Source organism: Vidua chalybeata, chromosome 27 (assembly GCF_026979565.1).
Source record: "Vidua chalybeata isolate OUT-0048 chromosome 27, bVidCha1 merged haplotype, whole genome shotgun sequence".
In the NCBI taxonomy this organism is placed as follows: domain Eukaryota; kingdom Metazoa; phylum Chordata; class Aves; order Passeriformes; family Viduidae; genus Vidua; species Vidua chalybeata.
This window is the reverse complement of record NC_071556.1, coordinates 2,871,436-2,890,489: the sequence shown is the minus strand read 5'-3', so window position 1 is coordinate 2,890,489 and position 19,054 is coordinate 2,871,436. Positions and strand designations below refer to the sequence as shown.

The window sequence follows — 19,054 nt, the reverse complement described above, 5'->3', positions numbered from 1 at the left end:
AGACATTATATGTCTGAAATGTTTTTCAGACATTATATGCAATAGCACATGACACCAGATGAAAAGAATTCTTCACCACTTGCCCTACAACCTCCTGTGGCAATTTTGCAGTGGCAGGGCATTCAAATTTTGGCAGCTGTGACCTCCTAAGGTTCTCTCATGGTGGCACATGGGCCATGGTTATGTGGGTTGGTAACTGACAGCTGTGAAGTAAAACACAGTATTTCACTATTTCTGGGACTGCAAAGGGACACCTGTAAGGCATTTTGACACTTCATCTTTGAAACAAAGTTACAGTTTTACACACAGCTGAAGAAATCTGTTTGACGGAGACTGCTGAAACAAAGCAAGTAACTGTAAACTGGCGTTTATTTATGGAAAATGGAATGCTTCATTAACAAACATTTTTAAATGGGATATGAACAACACCTTACAAAACAAATGAGTTCACATTGGATTGAGTGACATAATATGGCAGCAGCTTAAAAAAAATTACACTTACAGTGGCCCATAAGTTACAATTAATGGTAACCCTGGGTAACAGATTTGTTTCACTTGCCACCTTGCATTCAAAACCAAACACAATCAGTAGCGACGGTTGAAACGAGGATCGTTCGGTCTGTTTGCCCTTTCCTGGCCAGCAAATCCTTCTCCTTGCATCCCTCCTCCGTGCATGATCTGACTCTGATTGCCACCCTGCATGAAACTGCCACGCCTGGAAAGGGATTCAGACATTTTAGTATTCTCTCATGATGGTACACTCAGGTTGCTAGAATAGGTGTTCTTTTTGTTTTCACTCTCCCATAAAATGTACTACATAAAAACCATGGGGATATTTAATTATTCCTTGACATTGACGCAGCAAATTAGATAATTTATATTCCCATAAAATGTTTCATTGGCCAATTTAAATAGAAGAAATGTCCCTTAGCAGGAAAACAAACACTTTGCTCCTTTTAAAGTTCTTACCCTGACATGCCTCCACGATGCATCACATGGCCAGGTCTGCCTCTACCTCCACCTAAAAAAGTTCAAATGGTCCCTTTATATCCACAGGAAGAGTTCTACTTCAAGGATAAGGTCTGTATTTTCTTTTTCACACAGCACAGCTAAGGAGCTGTGCAAGACCCATACCTTGCCATCTCTCATGATCCCGTCCTATCATCCCTCCATCCACGCTGCTCTGCCAGGAACGGTCTTGGTGCCCTTCGAACTTCCGACTGTGATCTCCCCAGTCACGTCCATCCCTGTAAATACAGGAAATTCCCATCTTCTCACACGAGCCAGAGCACATGGAATAGTTTTTATGTTTGAATCTCAGTCACAAACTTACTCAAATGTCTTACCAAGGCTCATGTGAATCTTACAATATTTATATTGTTATCTGTTAAGTAAAATCTCAGAAGAATTTTTCTGCTCAAACCAACTAAGTGATGAATAAAGAAGATATTGAGGGAGAACCACTATCCTGAAAATAGCAAGCTTTGATAGGAATGTTAGTTAAAATTAATGGAAAGCACCATGACTTTAAGATGTGAAGTTATTGACAAGATCAGGTGAGTGCATGTTTTGATGCACAAGGCATCAAATCATCTGCAGTCCATCCAACACACCTTTGGTGAAAGCTGGAAAAAAAAAGAACATCTTCCAAAAACTCTGACATATGGAAACACTCCTTAGGTGCAGGAGAAGAGGTGTTTTCAGTACTAACCGTGACTGTGGGGGGATCCCTCTGCTCTCACTCATCCTCCTGTCGGAGCCGTAGCTTCCCCAGCTCTCCCGCGAGTCCCGCGAGTGCCGGTCGGGGCCTCCGTGGCGCTCGTCTGGGTAATGCTGGAAGGCACAGAGCTCTTACACACCTGCTCACTGCTTACACCTGTAATTGCTCCATCTCACAATCATCTGGGAGGGAAGGGACCTCCTGACATCTGCTCAGGGTCACCCAGGTCCAGGCTTTCCCAGCAGGTTTTGAGGATCTTCCCAGCCAGAGACTTCACAGGCTCTCCATGCAACCTGTTCCAGTGTTCCCAGTTAAAGGGGATTTGAATCCTCTTCAGATGGAACTGTGTTCCAGTTTGTGCTCATTGACTCTTGTGTTTTCAATGGGCACCATTGAGTGGCATGTTGTTACATCTAATCCACATCCTCCCTCCCATGAGTTATTAATGCACATTGGTAACATCAGCCCAGGACTTTGCATTTGCTGCTCTTGACCTTCAGGATATTCCCATCAGCCCAACTCTCCAGACTATCCAGGTCCCTCAAAACCTCACAGTAAAGGCTACTGAGGATACTATGACTCCATAAAATTCATCTGTCACTGTTTGAATGAGCCCTGAAGGTCTTTCCCCTAGCCCTCAACCACAAACATCTCTACAGGTCAGCTGTTAATACCATGTAACCTCGTAGAGTGAATTTGTACCTTTGCCTCCTCTATGCAATCTTTTGGAATACTGTATTTTGACACAACTCAGTTGCTTTGATTTCTAGCAGAATAACTATATCTAACTTTTATTATAAAAGTCTTTGAATTGAATTTCATCTTGTTGAAGTAAACAAGACAATCTGATTATTCCAGCATTTTTTGGTAGATAGAATGTAATTCTCAACTACTCGAATGTTAATCTGACACACACAATACAGAAAACAGGTTGTAAGATGTAAAGATATTTCTGTAGCTCTATAAAGCAACTCACTTGTCCATCCCGATCTCCCATAATTGTTCTGGATCCATCTCTCCTAGAAACAGACAATTAGAATCAGACTGTGATAGTAAAACACACAGCAGTCTATAAAAATCCATTTATTTAACAACACAGATGAAAAATCCTGCTCCCACATCATGCCATATTATCCACAAAAGGCATAAACAGCTGGAACATATGGAAAACATGCCACATTTTGGATTCCTGGGAAACACAGTTAGGACTAACTTATAAACCAAAACATTCTTGTTAAAATTCTAGGTGCGTACAATATTATTTAGAAATTTTTCAGAATCTTATGAATATGTGTAACAGCACTGCAAAATCACTCTGACCAAGCCTGCCAGAAGCTTTAAGTCATGGCACAGTACAGATCTTTTCATGGTTTTGGAAGAGAAATTCCACAGCCACTAAGTAGCACTTGAAAAATAAAATGCAAACTAACCACACAGTATAGGAGCAAAACGTGACATGAAGTACATATTTTTGTCTTTTGTTCTCAGGCAGCAGGGGAGGTAAGACACCAACCTGTCTATTGAATGCTCCTGGTAACGCCCGCGATCCCTGTGATCGAAGTCATGGAAGCGATCCTGGCGACTGAAGTCTGAGTGGTACCTGTCATTCATGGCCATTCGTTTTGCCTCTGGCCAGTATGGATCATCCCTCCTGAAAGAAAGAACAGACTCATTTCAGCCCAGATAATAAATGCTTTTTGATATTGTTCCTCCTTCCAAACCAAAAGAAGGAAAATTAAGTTCAAAAGGGCGTTGAAAAACCTGGGCTATTAAACACAACCATCTCAGTGCAACCAACAACTGCTGAGAGTGTATGGCTTTTCCCAGTCCAGGCAGATGAGACAAAACCTGGCAGTGACATTTCCCACTGGCATCAGCAGGATTTGGTGGCTTTACCTGCCATCTATGTCATAGGGTCTCCTCATGGCAGAGCGCCGCTCCTGCTCATAGCGCAGCTGCTCGTGCTGGCGCCGCAGCTCCTCCCTCTCGCGCTGGATCCGGTCCTGCTCCCTCCTCCTCTCGTGCTCGATGTGCATCCGTTCCCTTTCCAGCCTCTCCCTCTCCATCCGTTCCCGTTCCAGGCGCTGCCTTTCGATTTCCAGCCTCTCCCGAGCGATCTCCAGCCTCTCCCTCTCCTCCCGCTCGCGGATGGTCTGGAGGTGCTGCTGCCGCTCCCGGCGCTCGCGGGTGCTGTTTGAGCAGAGACAGAAGTTACACGTGTAATGCTTCAACAAAGAAAGGAAGTTAAAAGAGTGTTAAAACCACAGTGGCTGCAAATTTGCATCATCCCCTTGAAATTAACGTGTGTGGAGGGAAGACACTCAGTGTACACAAATTTAGAGACTGATCAAATGACTCCCACAAAATCCATCCCCAGGGGCAAATACTTCTATAGGACCAGGAGAATCTGAATCCAAATGCCCAAAAATACTTCTATAGGATCAGGAGAATCTGAATGCAAATGTCCACAGTTCATTTCTTATGCTGAAATAAAGTATCTGTGAAGAATATTTTATTTCTGTGAAGAAAGCTAGGATGGTATGATGGATAATGACTCCACAAAAGCTTGGGAATTTAACTACGAGGGAGAAACTTTTTCCTCCTCAATAAAAACAACAAACACATTTTCCTCCTGTTCAATCTGACTACTTTTAGGTGAGAAATAGAAGTTTTGTAATGTGTGGAGAACATGGAATTCAGGTCACAGTTCTAGCAAGGAATTTGATGGATGGCAATTATCACCTTTAAACATTATGAAACCTATTAAACATATGAAAACAAAGAAAAAGCCTCACCAAAAATAATTAAATACCTAAAGTAAGTTCAATAAGATACCCATAAAAATATAACAAAATTACAAGTGGGGAAAAGAAACTGAAGGCCTTTTTCTCTCTCTGTTTTATTTTATTAGAAATGAAAATTGTATCTATTTTAGGAAAAAAACCCCAAACAATGTCAGTGCTGCTCTTACCGGCGCTGCTCTGCCTCCCTCATTTTTCTCTGTGCTTTGATTTTGTCAAAGGGGACAATCCCTTGTCTCTCTCTGCTCTCTGATTTGCGGTCCTGGCTCTTAACGCTCTGTATTTAAAAGAGAAACTTGAATTTATTAAAGGACAACCATCACAAGCAATACTCTGAGCTCTGTTTCCATTTGTACAGCTCACATCTCAAAGCTTGGACCCCGTTTTTTTCCAAAAGCTGTTCTTTTCTACCATTACAGACACCATATATTAGTACAGTAATACCTTGCCCTATTTGTTTGGCAGGATTTGAGTGCTGTATCAGCCAAATGAGAGATATTTTATTAATTAAAACCATGTTATAGAAACTCTAATTGGACAAACTGGCAAGACAAGTGTGGGTTATACAGAGCCTGGCAGGATTCAGGACGTGTTTCTACAGAAAATGTTTCCTATACAGAAGCATCACTTACTCTGTCCTTTGATGTAGTGGATGTTTTCACACTAATAACAGGTTCTCCTTTGGATTTATCCATGACTACTGTTCTCTCTGTTCCTTTACTTCCTGAATAAATCAGAAGTGGAAAGAAACAATCAAATTACATGACCTACACCATTCATTGCTACACCATGCTCTCTAAAATGTTGAAATGGGCATTTAACCCTCTCTTCAAAATCAATTATTTCACTTCACCTAATCCAGCTACTTCTCTTAAGGACTGCACAATGTTAAACATCTCCCCTTCCCCTTACTCATTCTGGATTTCCAACTAAGAATCTGAAACAATCCTAGAATCTTTGGAAAGAACTACCTACAATTAAATATTCCTACATCAACGTATCTGTATAAAAAACCAACAACTAAATTACCTGATTTAATAGTTTTAGGCTGATCTGATGAACCAGACTTCTGGTCATCTTTATCTTTTTTTTCCTTTTCATCTTTATCTTCTGTCTTTTTAGGATCATCTTTTTGGTCAGATTTCTCATCCCTTTTAGCACCACCAGGTCTGTGGATAGATATTGATACAGATTAGACCAATACAGACTAAGAGAAAAAAAATTCAAGGGAAATGCCAGCAACAAAGTAGAACTCTGATGTGATAACAATCATAGTAAGATTTCCAAACATTTCCTTCCACAACTTCCTGCACTATAAAACAAGATATTCAGATCATCCTGTGCAGTAGTCAACAAACTTGGCCAGGATTCAAGATCTCAACTGGAAGCATGAAGACAAATTCACACCACCACGTGCTTAATGCCCACAGAGTTTCTTAGACAACATGGCAATGAACCATTTTTGTCAGGAAACTGGGTGAAAAATAGCAAAAAATTCTCAGCAAGTAGCATTTAACAGAAGTTATGCCTCAAGGAGATAATTCAAGAAGGCAAAGTTCTCAGTGTTTAATTCACTCTCTTAGTGCCTCTTTCAGCTACTTTCAGCAATGCTAGAGAGGAAGAGCACAAATGTTCAAGAGGAACATGATCTGGGAACAGATCTTGGACAACTCTGTTTGGGACCTGGAGGAAATCCTATTCCAATGAGACACGAGGTAATGAAACAGTGACACAGATCAAAATTTTCACATGGTCTTTCCTATACATTTAACACATGAAAGCCCCACAGTCATTATTAAACCTCAAATATGGCTAAATTAAAAGGTGTGCTTGAAAATGCAACTTTCTAATGCCTACTTTAAGGCACACAATAGAAACATTTTAATTTAGGTACTGAACATCAACTAAAGTCTATCTGGTAGTAAAAGATGAAAAAATCCATGTAGTCCTCTTTTTGAATGTTTGCCACAGAAATTCTTACTGCAACTTTACTCTTCCCTGATATCAACACAGACTGAAGCACAGCAAAACACCTTTGGTAGGAGAATTTTTAACACAGTACCTCTCACTGACTGTTTCTCTCTTTGCTTCACTCTCTTTTTTTTCACTTGTCTTCTTCCCAGCGGGTTCATTTTTTGCCTGAAATTTATTTTGCACATCATCAGCTGAGAATGTGGCCTCGATCATTTGCACAATCTGGTGGGAACTCAGCATCTCTGAGGCCCAGTACTCACTTTTTCCACAGAAATGATCTTGCCATGCAGCTCTGTCTTGTGCAGGTGTGTGATGCACTTGGTGGCCTCCTCAGCTGTGGACATGGTGACGAAGCCGTAGCAGCGAGCGCCGGGACTGCGAGCATTGGTCACCACCTTGGCCCCCACCACCTTCCCAAAAAAAACCTGGAATTACTCTCCCTGTGACAAGTCCCCAAGGTTAAACAGCACCAACTACAAGCTCCACTTCTGCTTTTTTTAATTCCTGGCCACTACCAGGCAGGAAAGTTCAGGTTTTGAGAGATTAACAAATCCAGAAGGAGCATTGCTTGGAGCCAACCATGCTTCTGTTACCAGTGGAATGCTACAAAAGCTGAACCAAGAGCTGGGAGCTAAAGATTTAATTCTTTTCCAGAGGAAGACCCCCCCAGGTAACAATAAAATTTTTTTAAAAGGCATCTAACTTTACATAAACAACATCACTTTCCTTTAGTATGAAATAGTAAAAATCAACACAAATTTTAAAGCAAATTTCCACATTAATGCTCAGCTGCTAAGTGCCACCTTCCTTCAAAGAAATGTTTATATGTTACTGCTGAGGCAGATCAACAATGTTATCTGCAATCTTTAAGAAACATGAAGTTTCCCCAAAAACTAGAGCTTGAAAATAGTGTTTATATATGCTCAGATAATCAGTACAGCTCATTTTGTAAAACAGAAATCAATCATATTTCAGGAGAGATGTTTTAAAGTACAGCTGAATAAAGAACCTACTTCTGAGCATTTGTTTTATTGCACAAGTATATCTACTTCCAGGAAGCTCTGCCTCTGTTAACACCCTGAAGAAAATAACAGCATTTTATTTAAATGACTCAATGGTACCATGGCATCTATCTAGAGCCAAATGCTAGGTTGGCTGTTGTTTGGCTTTTAATTACATTTAAAGTTTTGTGGCACATCTCCATGACCAACATTTTAGGTTACCAGATGGAATTCTAAGATAATCAATGTAAGTATTGCTTTACAAGGAGCATTAAAAAGGTTTTACCAGTCCCATGCCTTTCAAACTCCAAGCTGTGCTACAATAAATCAATTTTTGTACCTATTTGTAAAGTCATCTTTAAGTTCCAGAGTATTTTCATCAGTAAAACATCCAATGGTTGATTGTCAGCACACACAATTTGCTTTTACTACAGTCTGCTGGTAGTTATCTGTAAATAGGCTTCAGAGGTCTGACAAAAATCCTTACTGATGGCTCTGACATCAGCCTTTTATTGAGCTCTTTCAATTTTCCAGCTGACAGGGAGATCTGACATTTTGTCTGTCCTTAACAGCAACTGCAAAAGCAAACAACACCTCCCCATATCCCAAACAAGTGCTTTTCAAAGGAACCGCCAACTCTTGATAAATTAAAATTTAAGTTACTAAGGCAATTCCTAAGGTATTCCCCAGTAATTCTGTCTCAACATTTACTGCATATTTTACTTAGTCCTAAGGAAATCTTCAATAAGCATTAAATTCACAGTTGACTGTGAATTTTCAGCAGGTGAAAATACCATACTGCAGCACAGAAGTGTGTGTATACAGTTACTGACTATTTCAAATAAAGAACTACAAATAGAATTTTCTATTTATTTTTATATATTTTGAGCAACAGAATAAAAGACCCCCAGTCATTCAGTGTGTACTTCAGTGGTATTTCCTTGATATCCCACAATATTTTTGATCACTGGATTTCTTTCATGGATACTTTCAGTGATGAGAGTTTAAAAAGTCTTATTAACACAGTTTCAAACAAACCAAACACCAAAACAAACCAACAAAAATAACCCCTTACCTTCCCATATTTGCTAAACAGATTCTTCAGATCTGTAGCTCTGGTGGTGGAAGCCAATCCACTCACCCAAAAGTTTCTACCAGAACTGCTAGCACTGCGACCTAGTTGGGAAAACAAACAGACAAAACCAAAACATACCCCAAATCCTAATTATTTGGATTAATTACTTGAATTTTTATGTGAGCAGGATCAAAAATTGTTAATTTTTTAAAATCACAGAGCAAGTGAAATGCATTGTGTGATATTCTCCTCCCATTTTTTGCTTTGCTGAAGGTAAGGAGCAGTACAAGTCCAAAAATTTGAGTGGAACTATGAGTTTTGATAAAGAAGTATTTTATATCATTCTTCAAGAGCAACTGGATTAGGGTACCTCTGAATTAACTGAGGCTCTTCAAAACATGCCAGGATGGATCACAATAACTTACAGAACACAGAAGAGTTGTAGGAACTGTGTCTGCACCCCACATGTGCTCATATCTTGCCTTTTTATCTTAACTCCAAGGGAATGCTGATGGGATGCAGAATTCCTCTCAAGGAAAGCCATTCACCAGCAAGAAACCAAGGAAATTTCTCTGTTTCTGCCCACACAGATGCACAGTTGGGATTAAGAGTCTGACCTCAGCTGCAGGAGTTAGGAAAGGCCTGGCCTAGGAAATGAAGAAATTAGACCTGGCCTGCTTGAACCATGCAAGAATTACAGAACCCCTGGCCAATTCTGCATCTCGGCTACAAAGGTGATTTAATAAATGCTAATGAACTTGCCAAATCTGAACACCCACCATCAAGTGATTAAAGAGTGAACTGAAGCCCAAGGTTCAGTGTTTGCATCAAGCACTTACACAAGGATTCTGTTTCCAGTCTCCTTTGAAATGTCTGTACTGTCCTTCTGTCTGTCTGGGCAGCTCCAAGGCTTCAGTGAATGGGTTTCACTCCAGCTCCCTGCTTCCATACTTCTGGTTTGGGGTTTTTTGGTGATATATGGAATTTTACAGAACCTTTTTCATCGAGGGTAGCAATTTTCCCCAGAACCTTTCCAAAATGCTATTTTATCTGAGTGCCTTTCCATCATCTACATCCTGATAATTTCAGTCACTGCTATAAGTAACTGAGAACACAGTTAATATTAAATTTATATTAACATGAAACTTATATTTATGCTTATTAATTAAATTAATATTTACAGGTTTCCTAGGGAAGGATGCAGTGATTTGTATCAATCTCTTACAAAAACACCCAAAAAGAGGTGTTTTTTTTTGTATAAAGGTGAGTACACATGTACCATCATTTATCTCAGAAGTGCATGGACAAAGGTATGTCATGCACACAAACACGTGGGAGATGCATTGTCCTGGTGTTTTAAAAAGCTGAGCCAAAGGCTTTGATGCTTTTACTCCACACATCTCTACAATTTAGAAATTACTGTCTGCAGTTACTCTGGCACCAGAATCCCAGAGAAAGAAGAAAGTGCTCGTTTTTCTCTTTTCTGCTATTTTACCAATGAGTTTTTTAAGATTTCAAAAACTATGTTCATGTCCTTTTTGATTAAGGACTGATCAGTCTTAATGTCAGGTTTTGCCCTCCCACAAGACATTAAAAAGTGCTCCTGCAATGGTTCTGCACTTTTAAGACAAAGAAATACTGGGACTTGAAAATATTTAACTTTAAACCAAGAACAATGCAGGTATTGGGAGCCAGCCATCAACACTGGAGACATCTTTGAGATGTGCATCCATCAACAGCCAAACCCACCAGGGTGAGCTCATAAATTTCTTTTTCTGCAACCTTTTTGACACAGTTTTCAGAATTATTGCATGGAATATGGGAAACTCTTCATCCTAAATAAAAGCCTTTCATACAAGTGGGCAAATAGCAATGTATGAGTCAGAACTGACTTGTATATACTATTTTAGGCTCCTTCTGGCTCAGTCACTTTGCTCTGCATGCAGAGAATGTTACACAGTCAAGCAGCTCCCTCTCAGCACTGCTCTTCACTAAGCCAGAACATGAATAAAACAAATGTTATGGAATACAGCACATCCATCAGAGAGAGGGATGCAGGAGTAAGAGGGTTTCAGACACCCAAGTTCCTGAAGGCTGCTCTGAAAGCAAACTCAAGGAAGAGTTTTTTCTGTCCACAAAAATAATACATTCAAGTCCTTATATAAAGGATAGCATGCACAGAAAACTCCTTCAAATATTGTGAATTAAGAGAACTTGAGATTACAGACTGGAAGGAAGCAAGAGGCAAATTGACCCTAACAAGGGAGGTCCAGCAGCTTGTGCAAACAGGTATAACCCAGGATCTTGGAAAAAGCAGCTGACAGGGAGGTGAGTCTGGGTTGTAAAAACCAATTAAAACCAATCCAATTCCTCCTGTCCAGTTGGCAGTCAGACCTCATAATGAGTTTCTTGATTTTTATAGGAATTGCTGGAACTTCCACACTTGAAAGAGCAGAAGTACCTGGCAGCAGCACGTAAGAGAACAGAGAGATGGGTGAGCTGCAAAGACTCAGCTGCCTGGTGTATTAAAAGCAAGAAGTATGAAGATATCTGACACTGATCAAAGTAGTTTTTTCTTGTTTATGATGTATATTTGCACCATAGATAGGATCTGTGTGGACAAAGATTTAATAAAATCAATATAATTTCAAGACAACATTAAGCTGTAATATTTGTGGCATTTAAATATGAGAATACGGGATCCCAAATTACTTCAGCAAAACAGAAGATGGGAAGGAGAATTCCAAGTGTATAGTAAAGCAAACACAATTGCAAAAGGTTCCTAACAGCTGTTAGTGGGCATCTCTGGTGCCAAAACCCCATAATTGCCATGTATAACATTGACCTTTAAAAATCAAGATACAAACACAACAGTGCAATGCACACGTCCTGAAAAAATGCATAAAAGGAAAATACTTATTTTGACATTACTAAGAAAATGCAGAAAGAGGTGAATGTATGCTATTTAACAACTGCAGAGATTGCAATCAGTTTCTACTGAAATAACCCAACCAAGACAAACAACTATCCAAGCAATCACTGAGGTTTTACATCTGAAAACAAACATACCTTTCTCATCTTTTGAGATTATCTTTGTATCTCTGTCCTCCTCAACAGGGCTAAAGACAAAACACCACATTATTCAAGTCAGAAAGAAAAGTGACTAAATATAAACTATGAAAAAAGCTAAAATTAAATACCTACCAGAAAATATGTTGCAAACGAAAACACACCTTTGTATACTGGATTTAAGAAATCTGACAAGAAATAACGAAGTCAGATTCTTAAACAGACTTACATTAAGAAGATGATTACAAATAAGAGTAATTTGGGGAAAACAACCTTTGAAGGTTGATGAAGGAAAGAAATCAAACCCACTGCGTTTAAAAAAAATAAAAATATCTGCACATGGAGAAATAAAAGAGACCTTTAGGAATAGGCTACAATTTCATCAGTCTCGGAGGCCAATTGAAGGAAACAGCTTATTCGCATCACTTAAGGACCAATGATAAAAGATAGCATCTGGTCTAGAACGGAGAAAAAACAAACCTCTTTTTCTGATCACCGCCCTCACTGGCTGAGGACTCTTTAGTGGCAGGGGAAGATTCCTCAGAATTAGCTTTGTCTTCTGCTCTCTTGCCATCTTCTTTGCTATCTCTGGCTTCGGCACCTGCGCCTTTCTCCGCTGGCTCCCCACTAGAGGCTTCCAGGCCTTGGGAGCGTTTGCTACTCTGATCGCTTAGGGTCTCTACCACTACACCTTCAGAGTCCGGGGCCTCTTCCTCGGGGCTCTGTTCACTTGTCTCCCCTTTTGCTACCACTAAACGCTTTGCTTCCTTCCTTGCCAAAGCTTGGGCCGATTTGCTGTCCAAAGCTAAAGCATCTTCCTCCAGCTGAGCGGCAGCGAGAGCGTCCTCTTCCTCAGCCAGCCTCTTGCCTGGCCCCGCGTTACTGGCTTCCTGCGCACGCGGCCGCTCCGCTTCGGGAGGTTCTTCGTTAAGTAGCTCAGATTTACAAGTTTCCCCCAAAATGTCGAGTATTTTCTCATTTTCTACGGATTTAACAGGAATAGAATGGCACAAGATTTAATCACCAGGGAAATACAGCAATCACAAATGTGGAACTGGCATGGCTGCCACACTAACACCAAGAGAACTGCTAAGCTACACAGAGATTGGAAAACCCTAGTGTACACAGTGTTACAGCTACCACGCTAACTGCTCTCTCACACCCTGACAAATCAGCCCTAGCACCTCAACAGCCAAGAAAAATGCCCCCACAGATTTAACAAAAAACTTCGGGCTCAGCCTTCATATTCTTCAGCAAATCGTTCAGCTCTGTTTCTTCTCTAGTTAGCTTCCAGAGTCCGAGATGCTTAACTGAACGTATCAAGGCACTGAGAGTTCAATTTTTAAATTTCTGTGAAATTCTTTTAGCAGAGACAGTCCAACATGAGAACTGGGCATCTTCTGATGGTGCATGAGTGTGTTTGCAGTCCAGAAAGGGAAAAGTATCTGTATGAAATTTCCATGAAGAAACTCTCTTCTTTCTTCTGTATCCAGTAACTAATCTTTACATTTACTGCCCTACAATATCTTTTTACTGCTTTCACTGCTCTCTACTTAGTAACAGAGTTAAGGTGTGTGCAATATCACAAGATCTGTTTACAAGTAGAATATTTAGCTTTTAAAACTGTGATTAAACTTCTCTAAATCCACTTATGTAGTTTAACAGGTTTTTAAACCATTTCATTTCACTGGAAGTATTTCAAGCATCACTTCACAGATCTGGGGATATGATTGGGTTTCCAATCTCTATGACCCTGCATGATCTGGATTGTCCATTATAAAAATAATGCAAATTATGTTTGTTTGCTTGGGTTTTTTAATAGTTAATGGTTTAAAAAGTATTAGTTGAAAAGACAGGAATATGTTTTTCTTTAACAGTACCTGGCTCCAAGTGTAGCTTCTCCATTTTCTGTTTAGGGAAAGAAGATCACAGAATGAGCATTTTATAAAACGTATTTTCTAACACAGAATAATAACAATTCCCTACTCAATCCCAAAATTGAAAACTAAACAAATTCATCTACTACATTTAGCTCTTTTTCACCTTCCACTGGAAATGAGGATTTTATATAAATACCTTTTCTAGCACATTAAAGCCGAATCAAAATATTAGCCATAACTGCATTCTCCCAAATAACTCTGAATTATAAAGAGACCAATAAAGTATCTTTGTGTACCACCACACCAACTACAGAGTAAAAAACAAACCCAGGTACTACTTCACAGAGTTGTGGGAGAGAGAAGAAATCAGCTGTACAAGACCCTTTTAATCTGCCATAAAGTGAAGGAAATTTTGAAAGCTGACTGAAAGTAGGGAAAAACCACAGGGCACCCTCAATTCAAACACTGTGCTGAGCAAGGTCTTGGATTCTGTTAAAATTTCATGTTATGGTCACGTTTTCTTTTTTGCAGTATGAGAACTCAGTAAATACTACAACATACAGCTACAAAATACAGCTACATTTTTAGTTTACCTTCATTTCAATTAAATCAGAAGAGGAGACTTCTAAATTGTTTTCAATTTCATCATAATCTTCCTAAAAGAGTAAGAAAGGAATTAAAGTATTTCTTACAAAAGTAGCTTAAGGAGAATACACCTGTACTTAATTTTCCCTTTGAAGAAAAACAGAAGTATTTTAAAGTTTTTGACAGATCTCAACTGCTACTTCAGAGTGCAACCCAGAAATGAGGAGCAACGTGTAAACATACCTAATATTTAAATATCTTTCTCCAATTACTTTTCATTTTAATTTCAACAGGACATTGTCTATTTCAAACTTATTCTTAGAGTCTTATCTCACATTTCTGTGGTTACTGAGCATGATTTTTCACCTTCCCACTTTTTAACTTTAGTTTCTAAATGAAAAAAACAAGTTAGAAATGAAGCTAACTTAGGTTTACACTCTCCCAAACTGAAAACATACCCCAAAAATCTTTTTTCTTTAAAGAGCTGAGGGTAAGATGCAACCAAAACTCATCCATTACATGAGGTTAATTTACAAAACACCACAAAATTGCCTTTCAGGTGAAGGGGATGCTGTTGCCACAACTCTGTGTTCAGTCCCATGAAAGGGGAGATTCTCTCCAAGCCTTTGTGTTTGTTTGGTCTGTTGGGGTGCAGAAAACACTGCCAGGCTCTTGAAATCCCTGCAAGAGGGGGGACTCTGTGGTAAATTGCAGCTGGTAAGCCACAGAGCAGCTGTCAGCCAAAGGAAAAGAAAGATTTCTTTTTATTGAACCAGCAGAATGCACAGCTCTGTACCAAGGGTCACCTCAGATGTCGCTCTGATGTCACCCACGTCCAAGGCGTGACCACCCCCACTGAACAGGATGCAAAACCAGAGTCACACAAGCTCCACCTAAATGTAACAATAGTATAAAAGTGAGTTAAAAGTGGGGAGAAGTTTGGGAAGGCTCCACTGCAACAGCCTGAACCTGTCTTTTTCCCTTTAGGGATGTCTGGTGGGTAAGAATTGTACTAGAAGTGTGATGAATGGTGAACTCCAGCCAGCTTCTGTTGGGAATTCAAGCTGGTTAATATGGTGAGGTTTTTTTGCAGACAGATACTACCACCAGCAATCCTGGAGCCTTAATCTGCTGTAATTTTCTATTATATTACTGCTGTTATTCCATAAAGGGTTCAGTGTGAGTCCTTCAAGGGCACCACCAGTGCCTGCAGAGAGTAACGCTCTGCTGAGGAGACCCGGGACAGGGGTCTCTGATTGTGAGACCCTCCCCAGGGCACTGGAACCACTCTCTGATCCAGGGGACTGCCCAGGGAAGGGTCTCCAGAACAGGATGCTGACACTTTGTGGGCCCAAGGGTCTTGGCTTTCCTGTAGCACTGACAGACCAATCAAACACAAAGGCTTTGAGAAAATCTCCCTTTTCAGGTGACAGAAGGTAAATGATAAGAAGTTGAAGCAGATACACAGATGCCAAAGAAAGAATATACTCAGTTCAATGAGTGAACAACCTAAAATAAATTAAGAAAACAAACCCACAAGGATCCAAGAAGGATATCTGGGGAGTGAATGTGACACATGGATAACCCTGTCTGCTGTCTGCAAATGACATTGCAAGCTGCTCTCAAAACCAAGTCAAAAGCCTGACAATGTCAGAACAGGGCAACATAGGAAGTTCTTCTTTTATCAATCCCTATGAGAAAACAGAGCAACACAACTTCCTTAAACCAAAGCATTATTTCTGCAGAAAAGATAACCAAATGACCTGGGTTGAAAATTTATTTCTCTCTCTCCCCATATATATAAATACCTGGATGGCTGGGTGTATGCATACATACACTTTAACACATATAATATACAAACAGGAAGAGGGAATGCAGAAATTAATACAGCATTTTCAATTCCAGGCTCCTTTCACAGCTAGCAAAGATGATACTGCAGGATGAGGAAGATGGTGACTCACCTACTGAGAACATTTCAAGCCTTAAGAATATTTACCATTTATCAGAGTAGGACATGAGAGTTGTGAATGGGGAATAGAAACCAGATCACATTCATGTCCTATATTCTACTGGACTGAAATACCTTCTTCATGTGCCCATATCTCTATCAAATATCTTCTGAAACATTACAAAGACCTCTACTCACTCACCTCATTTTCTGTTAGCTGATCAGGAAGCTCTTTCATTTCAGCTTCGACATTATCTTTATTATCAGACAAAGAATCAAGGATATTGTCAGGACTGTAATCTTCTCCACAGTCTACAGCACTGCTGTTATCTATTTCAGCTTCATCTAATACACTAATATCCATCATATCAATATCCTGCAAAGTATCCAGATTGGCTTCAATATCCTCCTACAGACAGAGAAAGGGTAAATGTGTATTTAGTGCAGGTTACACGATGCACATTCATAGTAACTGCAATCATGATTTCACTTACCTGCCCATCTCTAGAGTTTTCTTCTAGACCATTGTCTTCCACACCTTCTTCTTCTGGCTTTCTTCCTAAAAACAGTATCAGTGCAGTGAAATGTAGCACTAGATTTTGTAATATGTTTAAGCTTTGGTGAATTATCTGTTACAACAAGTAGTCCTGAAGAGGCTGATTCTGAAGTCTGGGTCTGTATGGATGTAACTGAGGTCACCTTGCCACTCCATAAAAGCAAACAGCAGGAGCATGAACTACCAGCAGCACAATGTTTTTTTTTAATGCTACAGTATTTTTCTAAAGCTATAGTCTCATTCCACAACACTTCAATACCTAAAAAGACACAACAGCCTCTGGGTAATCCATTTAAAGTAACACCTTAAGATTGTTATGAAAACACCTCCCTTAATTAAACGGATTTAAGAATTAGTGTTCACTTTCAAGATCTTGCACATACAAATCACATTTATGCACATCTGTCACTCCCAAACTCGTACTGCTATTCAAAGATAACAGCTCTTTTTCTATTTTTAGCCACCCTGTCTTAAAAGAAGCAGCTTAATAATCTGTTGCTCATCAGAAAGTATTTTTAAGAACTAGTTATCAGCAACTCAAGTAAGTCACATGTAAAATACCATGTACAACATTTAATATTTTGAAGCAACATACAGTTAAATATAATAGTTTACATATAACTGAAATATAATTGTAGAGGCTTTCCATGGAGCTTATGCTACAGCTGCTTGCTCTGTACCTGACACAATTCTACTCGTGGTCACAAATACAGAAACACCTGCAATTTACAGTTTCATCTTCGAGTTTCAAGACATACTAATAGAACACAGTCAGGTTTAAAGTTGTTATTGCTCATTAATGCAATAGAGCTTTACCATTTTCCACAAGGTAAAAAACAACTTTTTAAAATTAAACTAACTCAACAGGAGAAAACAAGTTTGCATGCAGAGTTCTAGCACCATGCAAACAGTGGAACTGCACGTGTCCAGACACTGTACCTTTGCTAGTTCTTTTTGGCATTCTCTTTGTGGTCAGCTCTGAGGCCACAGGAATTTCATCAGGGTCTCCTCCTTCCTCCTCAATGGCCTGTTGGAGACAGCAGGATGAGATCCACTGTATTATTTGCTGGTGTGCATTGGCTTTGGATGGGGCAGTTAATTCTCTTCACAGCAGCTGACAGGGGGCTGTGGTTGGAGTTTGTGCTGAGAACAGTGCTGATAACACAGCACTTGCTTGGCTGTCTCCTAGAGTTTAACCACAACTGCATTTTTAAGGATTTTACAGAGAGAAACAGTGGTGTCTCTCCCTAGCTCAGGTCATACAGCCAGGCAGCTGTACCACCTGTCAGAAATACTGAATAACAGGGTGCAACACATCCCCACAGGCCAATCAAGCTACAGCTGGGGAGCAAAGCTCCCTGCTCTGCAGATAAACACATTAACAGTATAAAACCGGGAGTGACTTAAAGGAGCTCAGGTGCATGAGCTTTTTCTAAATGTGCAGGCATGTTAGAACCCATAAAAGGGCCAAGGCTGACCGTGCTGTTCTGGCCTCATGGAAGTCTGAGGGAATACATTCCAGAGAGGTCGGAGAGATGCAGTCGGGTCAAGTGTGGAGGTGCCAAGCATTACGGCAGAAACTAATGCACAGAAAGTTCCACCTCAACAGAAGCATAAAATTCTTTACAGTGCAAATAAGCATGCACTGGAATAGACTACCCAGGGAGGGTGTAGAGTCTCTCTCACTAGACATATTTAGGAACTGTCTGGACAAAATCCTGTACCATGGGTTCTAGGACAAAACCCTGCTGGAGCAGATGACCCACTGCGATCCCTTCCAAGCTTACCCATTCTGCGAACGGCACGGAGAAGCACGAGAACAGGTACGGGGAAGAGGCACGTGTGTGCACGTCGGGGGAACGGGAGAGTAAATCGGGGAAGGACGCGCGGACGCCGGGGTCAGGCAGTGACGGGGAGGCCGAGTCCATCTCACATTGCATCCAGAGCAACCCGAGCCGCGCTCAGAGCAGCGACGGAGCGCGGGCGGCGGAACGGGCGAACACACCGCAGAGCGGTGCCGTGAAACAGCGCAAAGGCAACGGCTGTGCAGCGGCGGGAGCAAAGGGGGCACGCCGGTGCCCAACGACACCCCGCGGGTGGCCGGCAGCAGCAGCGGAGCCCCGCTCCCCTCAGGGCCGCCCCGCTCCCCTCAGGGAGCCCGGCCCCAGCGCGCACGCGCCGAGAGCGCCACAGACAAAGGACCCGGATGGCCGCACGCCGCTCCCCCCCCGCTTCCCCCGCCGCGCTTCGCCTCACCTTCCTCAGCCGCTCCATGAGGACGCTCTTGTTGCCGCCGCTGTCCAGGTTACGCCGCTTGAGCTCAGCCCGCAGGTCGATGACTCGCAGCTCGCTCAGCCGCCGGGTTTCAGGCTCCGAACCGAAAGCCGCGGCCCCACCAAGGGATGTGAAATCCCCCAGTCCGGCCGCTGATTGACTCTCCGCCAT

General features: G+C 41.0%; 1 protein-coding gene across 2 annotated transcripts; it reads right to left on the bottom strand.

The window, feature by feature from the left end:
* Positions 1–351: 351 nt before the first annotated feature.
* On the bottom strand, positions 352–19,054 carry LOC128800515 (scaffold attachment factor B1-like). 2 transcript variants are annotated; one of them, XM_053965750.1, is made up of 21 exons: positions 18,866–19,054; positions 17,549–17,636; positions 16,548–16,612; positions 16,256–16,462; positions 14,114–14,176; positions 13,521–13,548; positions 12,121–12,622; positions 11,641–11,690; positions 8,572–8,672; positions 6,756–6,905; positions 6,584–6,660; positions 5,551–5,690; positions 5,154–5,245; positions 4,692–4,798; positions 3,617–3,910; positions 3,234–3,371; positions 2,697–2,739; positions 1,712–1,833; positions 1,135–1,247; positions 970–1,021; positions 352–715 (listed from the first exon to the last, which is right to left on the bottom strand). In XM_053965750.1, exons 1-21 carry the CDS (start codon positions 19,052–19,054, stop codon positions 586–588), a joined length of 2,751 nt encoding a protein of 916 aa, XP_053821725.1. In that variant the 3' UTR covers positions 352–585. The 2 variants fall into 2 exon arrangements, with proteins under 2 accessions (XP_053821725.1, XP_053821726.1); XM_053965751.1 differs by lacking the exon at positions 18,866–19,054 and adding an exon at positions 18,397–18,735.

Excerpts from the sequence above, each read along its gene's own strand:
- LOC128800515 (XM_053965750.1), bottom strand. The coding sequence starts at position 19,054 with ATGGCGGAGAGTCAATCAGCGGCCGGACTGGGGGATTTCACATCCCTT. Across the intron at positions 2,740-3,233 it reads CAGGAGCATTCAATAGACAG|GAGAGATGGATCCAGAACAA; the intron begins GTTGGTGTCTTA and ends GTCTGTTTCTAG. Across the intron at positions 1,022-1,134 it reads GGATCATGAGAGATGGCAAG|GTGGAGGTAGAGGCAGACCT; the intron begins GTATGGGTCTTG and ends GAACTTTTTTAG.